A 14671-nucleotide genomic window follows, 5' to 3' on the forward strand; every position below is an offset into this window, starting at 1 on the left:
ATGACAAAAATTACATTATAAATATTCACTTACCTTTGATGATCTTCATCGGAATGCACTCCCAGGGATCCCAGTTCCAGAATAAATGTTTGTTTTGTTCGATAAAGTCTATCATTTATGTCCAAATACCTCCTTTTTGTTTGCGCGTTTAGTCCACTACTCCAAATGCAGGAAGCGTGCGCAAAATGTCACGACAAAGTCAAAAAAAGTTATATTTACGTTCGTAGAAACATGTCAAACAATGTATAGCATCAATCTTTAGGATGTTTTTATCATAAATCTTCAGTAATATTCCAACCGGACAATTCCAATGTCTTCAAAAAAGAAAAGGAACACAGCTAACTTCTTACATCTAGGCGTTCCGCTAGCAGAACCCTGTTCCGCCAGCGGAACCCCTAGCCAACAGCCAATGGGATCGCATGGCGCGAAATACAAAAACAACTAAAATACCACAATTCAATTTTCTCAAACATGCGACTATTTTACACAATTTGAAAGATAAACCTCTCCTGAATCCAACCAAGTTGTCCGATTTCAAAAAGGCTTTACAGCGAAAGCAAAACATTAGATTATGTTAGGATACCACCACAGCAAAAAAACAACAACACAGCCATTTTCCTGGCAAGGACAGCCATTTTCCAAGCAAGGGTGGCCGTCCAAAAGCACAAAACCAGCTAAAATGATGCACTAACCTTTGACGATCTTCATCAGATGACACTCCTAGGACATTATGACAATACATGCATTTTTTGTTCCATCAAGATCATATTTATATTAAAAAAAAACATTTTACATTGGCGCGTGACGTTCAGAAAATGTATTCACCCCAAAATTCCGGTGAATGGGCACCATGATTTACAGAAATACTCGTCATAAACGTTGACAAAATATATAACAATTAATTAAAGAAGTATAGATGAACTATTCCTTTATGCAACCGCTTTGTCAGATTTCAAAATAACTTTACGGAGAAAGCACATTGTTCAATATTCTGAGTACTGAGCCCCAAGCTATTCAGTTAGCCGTCCAGCCACGGCATCCACAAAACGCTGAAATATGTTAAAAATATTATCTTACCTTTGCTGATCTTCGGCTGAATGCACTCGGAAGGTCTCCCACTTCCACAAGAAATTTTCATTTGTTCGATAAAGTCCATAATTTAAGTCGAAATAAATCCGTTTTGATGGAGCGTCCAGATCACCATTCCAAAATGCATCTATCCACCGTTGACGAAAAGTTATAAAGTTCCCTCAGCATTTGTAGAAACATGTCAAACCATGTTCACAATCAATCTTTAGGGTGTTTTTAACGTAGAATTTCAATAATATTCCAACCGGACAATAGCAGAATCATTACAGAAAAAAAATAAAAATGGCTAGCCCGACATGAGCGTGCACGAGGTAAGTCAATGACACCAGGTCGACCACTTACTGTTCCGGGTATTATTCAATCAAATTGCATTGTAGAAGCCTCAAACAAGGTTCTAATGACTGTAGACATCTAGTGGAAGCCTTAGGAAGTGCAATATGACATCACAGACACTGCAGTTTAGATAGAACATAATTTGAAATGACTACAACCATGTGAGGTCAAACTTCCTGGTTGGATATTTCTTAGGTTTTTGCCTGCCATATGAGTTCTGTTATACTCACAGGCATCATTCAAACAGTTTTAGACACTGCAGAGTGTTTTCTATCCAAATCTACTAATAATATGCATATCCTACCTTCTCAGCCTGAGTAGCAGGCAGTTTACTACGGGCACGCCTTTCATCCTGACGTCAATATACTGCCCCCTACCCTAGAGAAGTTAAGCTTCTCTTGTAGGTTTGTGTCACTGGGCAGCTCTCAGCTGTGCTTCCCTTTGTAGTCTGTAATAGTTGGCAGGCCCTGCCACATCCGACGAGTGTCGAAGCCGGTGTAGTACGATTTGATCTTAGTCCTGCATTGACGCTTTGCCTGTTTGATGGTTCGTCGCAGGGCATAGCAGGATTTCTTATAAGCTTTTGGGTTAGAGTCCCGCTCCTTGAAAGCGGCAGCTCTACCCTTTAGCTCAGTGCGAATGTTGCTTGTAATCCATGACTTCTGGTTGGGGGTATGTATGTACAGTCACTGTGGGAACGACGTCCTCAATGCACTTATTGATAAAGCCAGTGACTGATGTGGTGTACTCCTCAATGCCATCAGAAGAATCTTGGAACATATTCCAGTCTGTGCTAGCAAAACAGTCCTGTAATTTAGCATCTGCTTCATCTAAACACTTTTTTATAGACCGAGTCACTGGTGCTTCCTGCTTTAATTTTGCTTGTAAGCAGGAATCAGGAGGATAGAATTATGGTCAGATTTGCCAAATAGAGGACGAGGGAGAGCTTTGTACGCGTAGTATCACTACCATCTAGCTGTACCTTAACAGTAGTATCACTACCACCTAGCTGTACCTTAACAGTAGTATCACTACCACCTAGCTGTACCTTAACAGTAGTATCACTACCATCTAGCTGTACCTTAACAGTTCTGTGTGTGGAGTAAAGGTGGTCTACCATTTTTTTTCCTCTGGTTGCATATTTAACATGCTGGTAGAAATGAGGTAAAACTGATTTCCCTGCATTAAAGTCCCAGGCCACCAGGAGCGCCGCCTTTGGATTAGCGTTTTACTGTCATTGAGTGTGGTTTTAGTGCCAGCATCGGTTTGTGGTGGTATGTAGACTGCTACAAAAAATAAAGATGAAAACTCTCTTGGTAGATAGTGTAGTCTACAGCTTATCATGAGATAAGCTGAGCAAAACCTTGAGACTTCCTTAGATATTGTGCTCCAGCTGTTGTTTACATAAATGCATAGCCCCCGCCCTGTGTCTTACCAGAGGCTGCTGTTCTGTCCTGCCGATAGAGTGTATAACCCGTCGTATGTTCTTAATGTCGTCGTTCAGCCACGACTCGGTGAAACATAAGATATTACAGTTTTTAATGTCCCGTTGGTAGGATATACGTGCTTTCAGAGCGTCCTATTTCTTTTCCAGCGATTGAACGTTAGCTAGCAGAACGGAGGGCAAGGGCAGATTAGCCACTCGTCACCTGATCCTCACAAGGCACCCTGATCTTTTGCCTCAATCTCAGTTTCCTTCTCCAGCGAATCATGGGGATCTGGGCCTGGTCGGGTGTCTGTAGTATATTCCTCCCATCCGACCCATTGAAGAAAAACTCTTCGTCTAGTTTGAGGTGAGCAATCTCAGTTCTGATGTTCAGAAGCGTTCGTTTCGGCACATAAGAGATGGTAGCAGCAACATTACAATATGTACAAAACAAGTTAAGCATGGTTGGTTAAGAGCCGATAAGACTCCTGTGATGGAATAGAAAATAAAAACTCTTCTGAACTATCTACTTTATGTTGTGTGATGTTCTGTTCACCAAGTATCATACTGGCCCCTGGTGGAAGGTTAACTATCCTACTAATTATTAGAGGGTTTGGGTTATTACACATGGTGTGATGTACTATCCTACTAATTATATTAGAAATGAATCCACTAGGTGTGATGTACTATCCTACTAGTTACATGTGTTGTAGGCCTGCTATTAATTTTTTCGTAGAGGTAGTTTTGTGCCCCATTAAAAAAGGGGGTTAAATATGTGTAAAAAAAAATTGAATAAAATTAACTCCTGAGCTTTCTTATATCTCCTAGATATAGGACAGACACTTCAAAACCTTGTTCCTTCAGATTTATGTTTTTCTCTATACAAACGTTATTCAATGTGTTTCTATGGGCTATAGCAGTAAAGTCCAAATTCAATATTTAATCTAATAATTTTTTACATATTTGTTTTGATACCTAAAGGGGTCCTAAAATTCTAAATCAAACAGCTAAATGATCCATGGTATGACCGTCTTAAAACAATTCCACATGTCACCGTAGCAACCCCCTTGTTGTGTTAGAGCTCTACCATCTTCCAGTCACCCTTTGTTGCAGGTCATGATGATGTTATGGTCAGATGGCCCCCATGCTAACTATTAGCTTTCCAGTGTTTTCCATATTGTATTATTATGCTGTATTGTTTTTTTTTGTGTGTTTTGTATGTTGAATTCACAAAATGCATTTCCATGTAAATGGATGCCACGTCCTGAACAGCAGAGGGCGTATTGCTTAGTCTTGGTCAGGATGTGGCAGGTGGTTTGTGTTTGATAAATGTTGTGTTGGTGATTGGGACTTCCAATTGAAGGCAGGTGTGTATAGTTGCCTTTGATTGGAAGTCCTATATAGGTGTGTGTGTTTTTCTTTGGGGTTGTGGGGGAATTGATTTTGCACTGCGTTTTGTATAGCCTGCAAGACTGTCCATGTCGTGAGTACTGTCTAGTGTTTTTTTTTTCAAGTGGATGCCTTACATGTTTTGTCAGTAATAAACATGAGTGTCCACAATCCCGCTGCGCCTTGGTCCTTCTCTCTCCCATACGACATATTCGCCGAAGAGTACGTCATTTTCTGTGACAATGGATAATAAAGTATATCGCATTGTGGTGGCAGAATTTAGGGTGGAACTGTTGTAACTTCTCAATGGGGATATGTTCTGTGTTGGACTGTGGATGTCCTGCCTTTCATAGACTCCTGGTATGTTTGCACCCTAGAACATAAGCCCATTGTGTTCTGGAACAGTTGTCAATTTATAGAATAACTGTTGTGTAACCAATAGGATTGTATTATCACCTCCCACTGTATAAGGGACACGGAACCACTTATTTTTCAAGTTATTCCCTGTGAAATCATAGGCGAATCTCCCCTGCAGCTGCTTGTATTAAACACTTTTAGATTATACAATTAAATAGTCTCTACATTAATCTTTGGATCTAATTTTCATTTTCCATAAAAGTATTGTATACTATTAAAAAAGCATAGCAGTAAAGGAATAACATGGTCATATTAGGTTAAAGATATATTTTTGGGTTGCCAGATAAAGGAATAACATGGTCATATTAGGTTAAAGATATATTTTTGGGTTACCAGATAAAGGAATAACATGGTCATATTAGGTTAAAGATATATTTTTGGGTTGCCAGATAAAGGAATAACATGGTCATATTAGGTTAAAGATATATTTTTGGGTTGCCAGATAAAGGAATAACATGGTCATATTAGGTTAAAGATATATTTTTGGGTTGCCAGATTAGTCTACAGTATGTCAAAACGAGACTATCTGGGTTAAAATTATGTTGTTATACACTGCATTAGAGACTCACAGTAACATAACCGTACCGTGGAGTAGTGCTGTTCCTTCAGCGTCACTCTATTTCCCTGGATTCTCATCTGTCCGTACACGTAAAGCCTTCTTGAGTAATTTCAGGGAAGGTCAAGGTGTGAGCTTTAGGACGTTAGGTGGTTAAGTGGTTAACCACTAACCACTTAACCACTTAACCTCCTAACCACTTAACCTCCTAACCACTTAACCACTTAACCACCTAACCTTCTAACAAATCAAATCAAATCAAATCAAATGTATTTATATAGCCCTTCGTACATCAGCTGAAATCTCAAAGTGCTGTACAGAAACCCAGCCTAAAACCCCAAACAGCAAGCAATGCATGTGAAAGAAGCACGGTGGCTGGGAAAAACTCCCTAGGAAAAACTCCTAAGAAAGGCCAAAAACCTAGGAAGAAACCTAGAGAGGAACCAGGCTATGAGGGGTGGCCAGTCCTCTTCTGGCTGTGCCGGGTGGATATTATAACAGAACATGGTCAAGATGTTAAAATGTTCGTAAATGACCAGCATGGTCAAATAATAATAATCATAGTAGTTGTCGAGGGTGCAACAAGCACGTCCGGTGAACAGGTCAGGGTTCCGTAGCCGCAGGCAGAACAGTTGAAACTGGAGCAGCAGCATGGCCAGGTGGACTGGGGACAGCAAGGAGTCATCATGCCAGGTAGTCCTGAGGCATGGTCCTAGGGCTCAGGTCCTCCGAGAGAAAGAAAGAAAGAGAGAAAGAGAGAATTAGAGAGAGCATATTTACATTCACACAGGACACCGGATAAGACAAGAGAATACTCCAGATGTAACAGACTGACCCTAGCCCCCCGACACATAAACTACTGCAGCATAAATACTGGAGGCTGAGACAGGAGGGATCAGAAGACACTGTGGCCCCATCCGATGATACCCCCGGACAGGGCCAAACAGGCAGGATATAACCCCACCCACTATGCCAAAGCACAGCCCCCACACCACTAGAGGGATATCTACAACCAGGTTAGGAGGTTAATTAAGTGGTTAGGTGGTTAGGAGGTTAGGTGATTAAGTGGTTATTAGGTTAGGAGGTTAGGTGGTTAGGTGGTTAGGAGGTTAGATGGTTAAGTGGTTAGGAGGTTAGGTGGTTAAGTGGTTAGGAGGTTAAGTGGTTAGGAGGTTAGGTGGTTAGGTGGTTAAGTGGTTAGTAACCACTTAACCTCCTAACCACTTAACCTCCTAACCACCTAACCACTTAACCTCCTAACCTCCTAACCACTTAACCACCTAACCACTTAATCTCCTAACCACTTAACCTCCTAACCACCTAACCACCTAACCTCCTAACCTAATAACCACTTAACCTCCTAACCTAATAACCACTTAACCACCTAACCTCCTAACCACCTAAAATCTGTCATTTAACCCACTGTTACGTGGATGTCGATTATGGCAGCCCCCCGCACCTCTCTGATTCAGAGGGGTTGGGTTCAACACGGAAGACACATTTCAGTTGAATACACTCAGTTTTACAACTGCCTAGGTGTCTCCCTTCAGGTTGCTAGGTGAGTAAATGTATCAGTGGATAAAAGTTTCTCCTTTCTCTGAGCTGTTTTATGGTTTACTATAGGCTAAGCTTCCTTCCCTTGGTTAACTATAGGCTAAGCTTCCTTCCCTTGGTTTACTACAGGCTAAGCTTCCTTCCCTTGGTTCACTATAGGCTAAGCTTCCTTCCCTTGGTAAACTATAGGCTAAGCTTCCTTCCCTTGGTTTACTACAGGCTAAGCTTCCTTCCCTTGGTTCACTATAGGCTAAGCTTCCTTCCCTTGGTTAACTATAGGCTAAGCGTCCTTCCCTTGGTTAACTATAGGCTAAGCATGTTTCCCTTGGTTCCCTATAGGCTAAGCTTCCTTCCCTTGGTTCACTATAGGCGAAGCTTCCTTCCCTTGGTTCACTATAGGCTAAGCTTCCTTCCCTTGGTTTACTACAGGCTAAGCTTCTTTACCTTGGTTCACTATAGGCTAAGCTTCCTTCCCTTGGTTCACTATAGGCTAGCTTCCTTCCCTTGGTTCACTATAGGCTAAGCTTCCTTCCCTTGGTTCACTATAGGCTAAGCATGTTCCCCTTGTTCCCTATAGGCTAAGCTTCCTTCCCTTGGTATACTATAGGCTAAGCTTCCTTCCCTTGGTTAACTATAGGCTAAGCATGTTTCCCTTGTTCCCTATAGGCTAAGCTTCCTTCCCTTGGTTTACTATAGGCTAAGCTTCCTTCCCTTGGTTCACTATAGGCTAAGCTTCCTTCCCTTGGTTTACTACAGGCTAAGCTTCTTTACCTTGGTTCACTATAGGCTAAGCTTCCTTCCCTGGGTTCACTATAGGCTAGCTTCCTTCCCTTGGTTCACTATAGGCTAAGCTTCCTTCCCTTGGTTCACTATAGGCTAAGCATGTTCCCCTTGTTCCCTATAGGCTAAGCTTCCTTCCCTTGGTTTACTATAGGCTAAGCTTCCTTCCCTTGGTTAACTATAGGCTAAGCATGTTTCCCTTGTTCCCTATAGGCTAAGCTTCCTTCCCTTGGTTTACTATAGGCTAAGCTTCCTTCCCTTGGTTTACTATAGGCTAAGCTTCCTTCCCTTGGTTCACTATAGGCTAAGCTTCCTTCCCTTGGTTTTCTATAGGCTAAGCTTCCTTCCCTTGGTTCACTATAGGCTAAGCTTGTTTCCCTTGGTTCACTATAGGCTAAGCTTCCTTCCCTTGGTTCACTATAGGCTAAGCTTCCTTCCCTTGGTTCACTATAGGCAAAGCTTCCTTCCCTTGGTTCACTATAGGCTAAGCTTGTTTCCCTTGGTTCACTATAGGCTAAGCTTGTTTCCCTTGGTTTACTATAGGCTAAGCTTCCTTCCCTTGGTTAACTATAGGCTAAGCATGTTTCCCTTGTTCCCTATAGGCTAAGCTTCCTTCCCTTGGTTTACTATAGGCTAAGCTTCCTTCCCTTGGTTTACTATAGGCTAAGCTTCCTTCCCTTGGTTCACTATAGGCTAAGCTTCCTTCCCTTGGTTTACTATAGGCTAAGCTTCCTTCCCTTGGTTCACTATAGGCTAAGCTTGTTTCCCTTGGTTCACTATAGGCTAAGCTTCCTTCCCTTAGTTAACTATAGGCTAAGCTTCCTTCCCTTGGTTCACTATAGGCAAAGCTTCCTTCCCTTGGTTCACTATAGGCTAAGCTTGTTTCCCTTGGTTCACTATAGGCTAAGCTTGTTTCCCTTGGTTCACTGTAGGCTAATGCTAACAAAAGAAAACCAAAACAATGCATTGACTAATGCAAATCAGTTAAATCCTGTGGAATCATGTTGAATCATGTTAAATTATATTAAATCATGTTAAATTCTGTTAAATTCTCAGTGTCTTTATTTTGCATGTTTTCATATAGACCTAGGAGAGCCCTTGAAAAAGTTTATAATTTGTCAGACAACAGATTAGACTGAGATATTTCCAAACAAGGGATTAGACTGAGATATTTCAAAACAATGGATTAAACTGAGATATTTCCAAACAATGGATTATACTGAGATATTTCCAAACAATGGATTATACTGAGATATTTCAAAACAATGGATTAAACTGAGATATTTCAAAACAATGGATTAGACTGAGATATTTCAAAACAATGGATTATACTGAGATATTTCTATAACTTTTCCTCTCCCTTTTTTCAGATGCTGCAATGACACCTAACCAGACACCTAACCAGACACCTAACCAGACATCCCCACTCTTCTTCTGGACTGTGGCTCTTTCAATCATGGCGACCTAGATGTGGTTGTCCCATGTATGTACTTTGTAATGTTCCCGTTTGCCTTGCTGTTGAATGGGGTCGTGTCCTGGGTCTCCCTACACCTGAGCTCAACCTTCATGGTGTATCTGAAGAACCTTGTGGCCGCTGACCTTCTCAGGAACCTGACAACACCTGACCACGCCTCTCGTGGCAGCCAGTGAACAGGGATCCAGAGTGGCGCAGCGGTCTAAGTATCTCAGTGCTGGATTCGTCATTTCAGACCCTGGTTCGATGCCGGGCTGTATCACAACCAGGAGTGACATAGGGTGGAGCACAATGTGACTCGTCTGGGTTAGGGGAGGCCGGGGTAGGCCGTCATTGTAAATAAGAATTTGTTCGTAACTGACTTGCCTAGTTAAATAAAGGTTAAATAAAAAATTACAAATAAACTTCCAACCTCATCTGTTGGGTTATGAGAATTCGCCAGTCGCTACTCCGGTGTCATCTATCACACAAGAATCCCTCTACTGGGCCTCATCAGTCTGGATCACTTCTTCAAGATCATCAGGCCCTGTGGCAAGTTGTTGGGTCAGAACCTGTTCTTAGTAAAGTGTTGTCTGCCTCGGTGTGGGTGACGCTGTTTGCAGCCACTGCTCTCCCTTCCATTATCCTGACTGATCAGTGTGCCAGCAATGAGACGGTCACCTTCTGTATGTCCATGAAGAACCCAGCTGGGGTCAGATTTCACACAGGTGTGGTTGTGTTCATAGATGTCTTGTTCTGGGCTGTGAGCATACTGGTTGTAGTTTGCTACATGTGTATCACCAACAAGGTCCTCCAGTCCTTCAGAAACTCCGGCAGCAACAAAAGCCAGGGCAAGCAAAAGACCAAGTTCCGTGTCTTCCTGGTTCTGGTGATGTTCTCTGTGTGCTTTATTCCGCTCCACACCGTGCAGATCCCATACACCTTTCAGCAGACCAACGATGACAAGCCCTGTTCTCAAGTCTCCATCAAGATCGCTAAAAAGGTGACGCTGTGGCTATCCACCACCAACATCTGCCTGGACCCACTCCTCTACTCCTCTTGCTGTGCAGGGAGTTCAGAGAGAAACGGATGAGGATGGTGAACCGAGGAGGGACACCTGCATAAATAACATCAGGCACCACAGAGTACAGCTCAACATAGACAGGGAGGAGTATAAAGAACAATTAGACAGGACATCCATTTGGACATTTCTCTAATTGAGACAAAAACATATTGTAGGGCTAAATAGGGGATTTGAAAAAAAACTTCCTGAGGAAAACTTAAAATTTGTATCTTAAATTTGTTTTATTTTGTTCTATACTTGTTTAAATGTTTCCACCAATCTTTGATAGAGAGACAGTTTGAGGGAAGCCGCTTTAGTGAGGAAAAATGTATTTACTGTCTTCCGAGCATACTTCTCGCCAATGTCCGTTTCCAAGTTAATTACTCGCTAATGTCCAGTCTCTAGACAACAAGGCAGACGGAATTAGGGCAAGGGTTGCCTTCCAGAGAGACATCAGAGATTGTAACATTCTCTGTTTAATGGAAACATGGCTCTCTCGGGATATGTCGTCGGAGTCGGTACAGCCACTGGGTTTCTTCATACACCGTGCCGACAGAAATAAACATCTCTCTGGGAAGAAGAAGGGCAGGGGTGTATGCTTCATGATTAACGACTAATGGTGTAATCATAACAACATACAGGAACTCAAGTCCTTTTATTCACCTGACCTAGAATTCCTTACTATCAAATGCCAACCATATTATCTCCCAAGAGAATTCTCGTCAGTTATCGTCACAGATGTGTATATATCTCCTCAAGCTGATAGCACGACAGCTATCAAGGAACTTCACTGGACTCTATGTAAACTGGAAACTATATATCCTGAGGCTTCATTTATTGTAGCTGGGGATTTTAACAAATAACATTTTGAGAACTAGGCTACCTAAATTCTATCAGCATATTGATTGCAGGACCCGTGTGAGTAATACACTGGACCATTGCTACTCTAACTTCCGCGATGCATACAAGGCTCTCCCCTGCCCTCCCTTCAGCAAATCCGACCACGACTTCATCTTGCTTCTACCATCCTATAGGCAGAAACTCAAACAGGATGTATCCATGACTAGAATCATTCAATGCTGGACTGACCAATCGGAATCCACGCTTCAAGATTGTTTTGATCACGCGGACTGGTAAATGTTCCGGGCAGCCTCAGAGAATAACATCGACCTATACGCTGACTCTGTGACTAAGTTAATCAGGAAGTGTATAGGAGATGTTGTACCCACTGTGACTATTAAAACCTACCCAAACCAGAAACCGTGGATAGATGGCAGCATTTGCGCAAAACTGAAAGCGCGAACCATCGCATTTAACCATGGAAAGAGGACTGGGAATATGGCCGAATGTAAACAGTGTAGTTATTCCCTCAGCAAGGCAATTCATTAAACAAGCTAAATGTCGGTACAGGGACAAAGTGGAGTCGCAATTCAATGTCTCGGACATGAGACGTATGTGGCAGGGTCTACAGGCAATTACGGACCACAAAAAGAATACCCGCCACGTTACGGATACCGAATGTATTTGCATGCTTTGAGGATAATACAGTGCCACCGACACAAGGACTGTGGGCCTCCCCTCTCCTTCTCTGTGGACTACTTGAGTAAGACGTTTAAATGTGTTAACCATCGCAAGGCTGCTGGCCCAGACGGCATCACTAGCCACGTCCTGAGAGCATGCTGGTGTGTTTACTGACATATTCAATCGCTCCCCATCCAAGTTTGCTGTTCCCACATGCTTCAAGATGTTGTTCTTGTAGGCAAAGATAACCCAAGAAGGCAAAGATAACTGAACTAAATGACTATTGCCCGTAGCACTCACTTCTGTCAGCATGAAGTGCTTTGACAGACTAGTCAAGGATCATATCACCTCCACCTTACCGGCCACCCTAGACCCACTTCAGTTTACATACCGCCCCAACAGGTCCACAGACAAAGCAATCGCCATCACACTGCACACTGCCCTATCTCATCTGGACAAGAGGAATACCTATGTAAGAATGCTGTTCATCGACTACAGCTCAGCATTCAACACCATAGTACCCTCCAAGCTCATCATTAAGCTGGAGGCCCTGAATCTCAACCCCGCCCTGTGCAATTGTGTCCTGGACTTTCTGGTGGGTAGGAAACAACATCCCCACCCCTCTGATCCTCAACACTGGGGCCCCACAAGGGTGCATGCTCAGCCCCCTCCTGTACTCCCTGTTCATCCATGACTTTGTGGCCATGCACTTCTCCAACTCAATCATCAAGTCTGCAGACGACACAATAGTAGTGGGTTTGATTACCAACAATGACGAGACGGCCTACAGGGAGGAGGTGAGGGCCCTCGGAGTGTGGTGTCAGAAAAATAACCTCTCACTCAACGTCAACAAAACAAGGGAGATGATCGTGGACTGCAGGAAACAGCAGAGGGAGCACCCCCCTATCCACATCGAAGGGACAGTAGTGGAGAAGGTGGAAAGTTTTAAGTTCCTCGGCGTACACATCACAGACAAACTGAAATGGTTCACCCACACAGACAGTGTGGTGAAGAAAGCGCAAAAGTGCCTCTTCAACCTCAGGAGGCTGAAGAAATTTGGCGTGGCACCTAAAACCCTGACACACTTTTACAGTTGCACAATTGAGAGCTTCCGGTCGGGCTGTATCACCGCCTGGTACATCAACTGCACAGCACTCAACCACAAGGCTCTCCAGAGGGGCACCACAACACATCACTGGGGGCAAACTACCTGCCCTCCATGACACCTACAGCACCCGATGTCACAGGAAGGCCCAAAAGATCATCAAGGACAACAGCCACCCGAGCCACTGCCTGTTCACCCTGCTACCACCCAGAAGGCGAGGTCAGTACAGGTGCATCAAACCTGAGACCGAGAAAGTGAAAAACAGCTTCTATCTCAAGGCCATCAGACTGCTAAACAGCAATCACTAACTCAGAGAGGCTGCTGCCTACATAGAAACTCAAATCATTGACCACTTTAATAAATGGATCACAAGTCACTTTAAACAATGCCACTTTAATAATATTTACATATCACCCTCAGATCCAACAGGTCCCAGACATGCTCAATGGGATTGCGGTCCAGGCTCTTCGCTGGCCATGGCAGAACACTGACATTCCTGTCTTGCAGGAAATCACGCACAGAACGAGCAGTATGCCTGGTGGCATTGTCATGCTGGAGGGTCATGTCAGGATGAGTCTGCAGGAAGGGTACCACATGAGGGAGGACGATTGAGATTGCCTGCAATGACAACAAGCTCAGTCCGATGATGCTGTGACACACCGCCCCAGACCATGACGGATTCTCTATCTCCAAATTGATCCCGCTCCAGAGTAAAGGCCTCGGTGTAACGCTCATTCCTTCGACGATAAACCCGAATCCGACCATCACCCCTGGTCAGACAAAACCGCGACTCGTCAGTGAAGAGAACTTTCTGCCAGTCCTGTCTGGTCCAGCGACGGTGGGTTTGTGCCCATAGGTGACGTTGTTGCCGGTGATGTCTGGTGAGGACCTGCCTTACAACAGGCCTACAAGCCCTCAGTCCAGCCTTTCTCAGCCTATTGCGGACAGTCTGAGCACTGATGGTGGGATTGTGCATTCCTGGTGTAACTCAGGCAGTTGTTATTCCCATCCTGTACCTGTCCCACAGGAGTAATGTTCGGATGTACCGATCCTGTGTAGGTGTTGTTACAAGTGGTTTGCCACTGCAAGGATGATCAGCTGTCCGTCCTGTCTCCCTGTAGCGCTGGCTTAGGCGTCTCATAGTACGGACATTGCAATTTATTACCCTAGCCACATCTGCGGTCCTCATGCCTCCTTGCAGCATGCCTAAGGCACGTTCACGCAGGTGAGCACGGACCCTGGGCATCTTTCTTTTGGTGTTTTTCAGAGTCAGTAGAAAGGCCTCTTTAGTGTCCTAAGTTTTCATAACTGTGACCTTAATTGCCTACCATCTGTAAGCTGTTAGTGTTTTAACGCACGTTCCACAGGTGCATGTTCATTAATTGTTTATGGTTCATTGAACAAGCATGGGAAACAGTGTTCAAACCTTTTACAATGAAGATCTGTGAAGTTATTTGGATTTTTATGAATTATCTTTGAAAGGTAGGGTCCTGAAAAAGGGACGTTTCTTTTTTTGCTGAGTTTATGTACTGTATCTTATACCATCTATTGTATTTTGGCTATGCCGCTCGGACATCACTCATCCATATATTTATATGTACATGTTCTTATCCCATCCCTTAAGATTTGTGTGTATTAGGTAGTTGTTGGAGAATTTTAAGATTACTTGTTAGATATTACTGCACTGTCAGAACTAGAAGCACAAGCATTTCGCTGCACTCGCATTAACATCTGCTAACCACGTGTATGTGACCAATAAAATTGTTTTTTTTTTTTTTTTTTTTTTATGTGGTTGTCTCATCCTAGTTACCTTAAGATGGATGCACTTACTGTAAGTTGCTCTGGAGAAGAGCATCTGCTTAATGACTAAAATGTATAATGCAAAATGAGGGAGGTCACACCAACGGTTTACTGTTACTTTATCTCGTTATCACCTGATCATGCAAAGCCACCCACTGGGCACAATCTGGTTGAATCAACGTTGT

At 43.3% G+C, this 14671-nt stretch overlaps 1 protein-coding gene across 1 annotated transcript; it reads left to right on the forward strand.

Annotated features, from left to right (window-relative positions):
- Positions 1–1385: 1385 nt before the first annotated feature.
- Positions 1386–10090, forward strand: LOC115206868 (P2Y purinoceptor 13-like). Its single transcript, XM_029774045.1, has 4 exons — positions 1386–1400; positions 4591–4597; positions 9013–9190; positions 9580–10090. The coding sequence occupies exons 1-4, from the start codon at positions 1386–1388 to the stop codon at positions 10088–10090; spliced, it is 711 nt and encodes a 236-aa protein (XP_029629905.1).
- Positions 10091–14671: the final 4581 nt, after the last annotated feature.

Source organism: Salmo trutta, chromosome 13, assembly GCF_901001165.1.
Source record: "Salmo trutta chromosome 13, fSalTru1.1, whole genome shotgun sequence".
NCBI lineage: Eukaryota > Metazoa > Chordata > Actinopteri > Salmoniformes > Salmonidae > Salmo > Salmo trutta.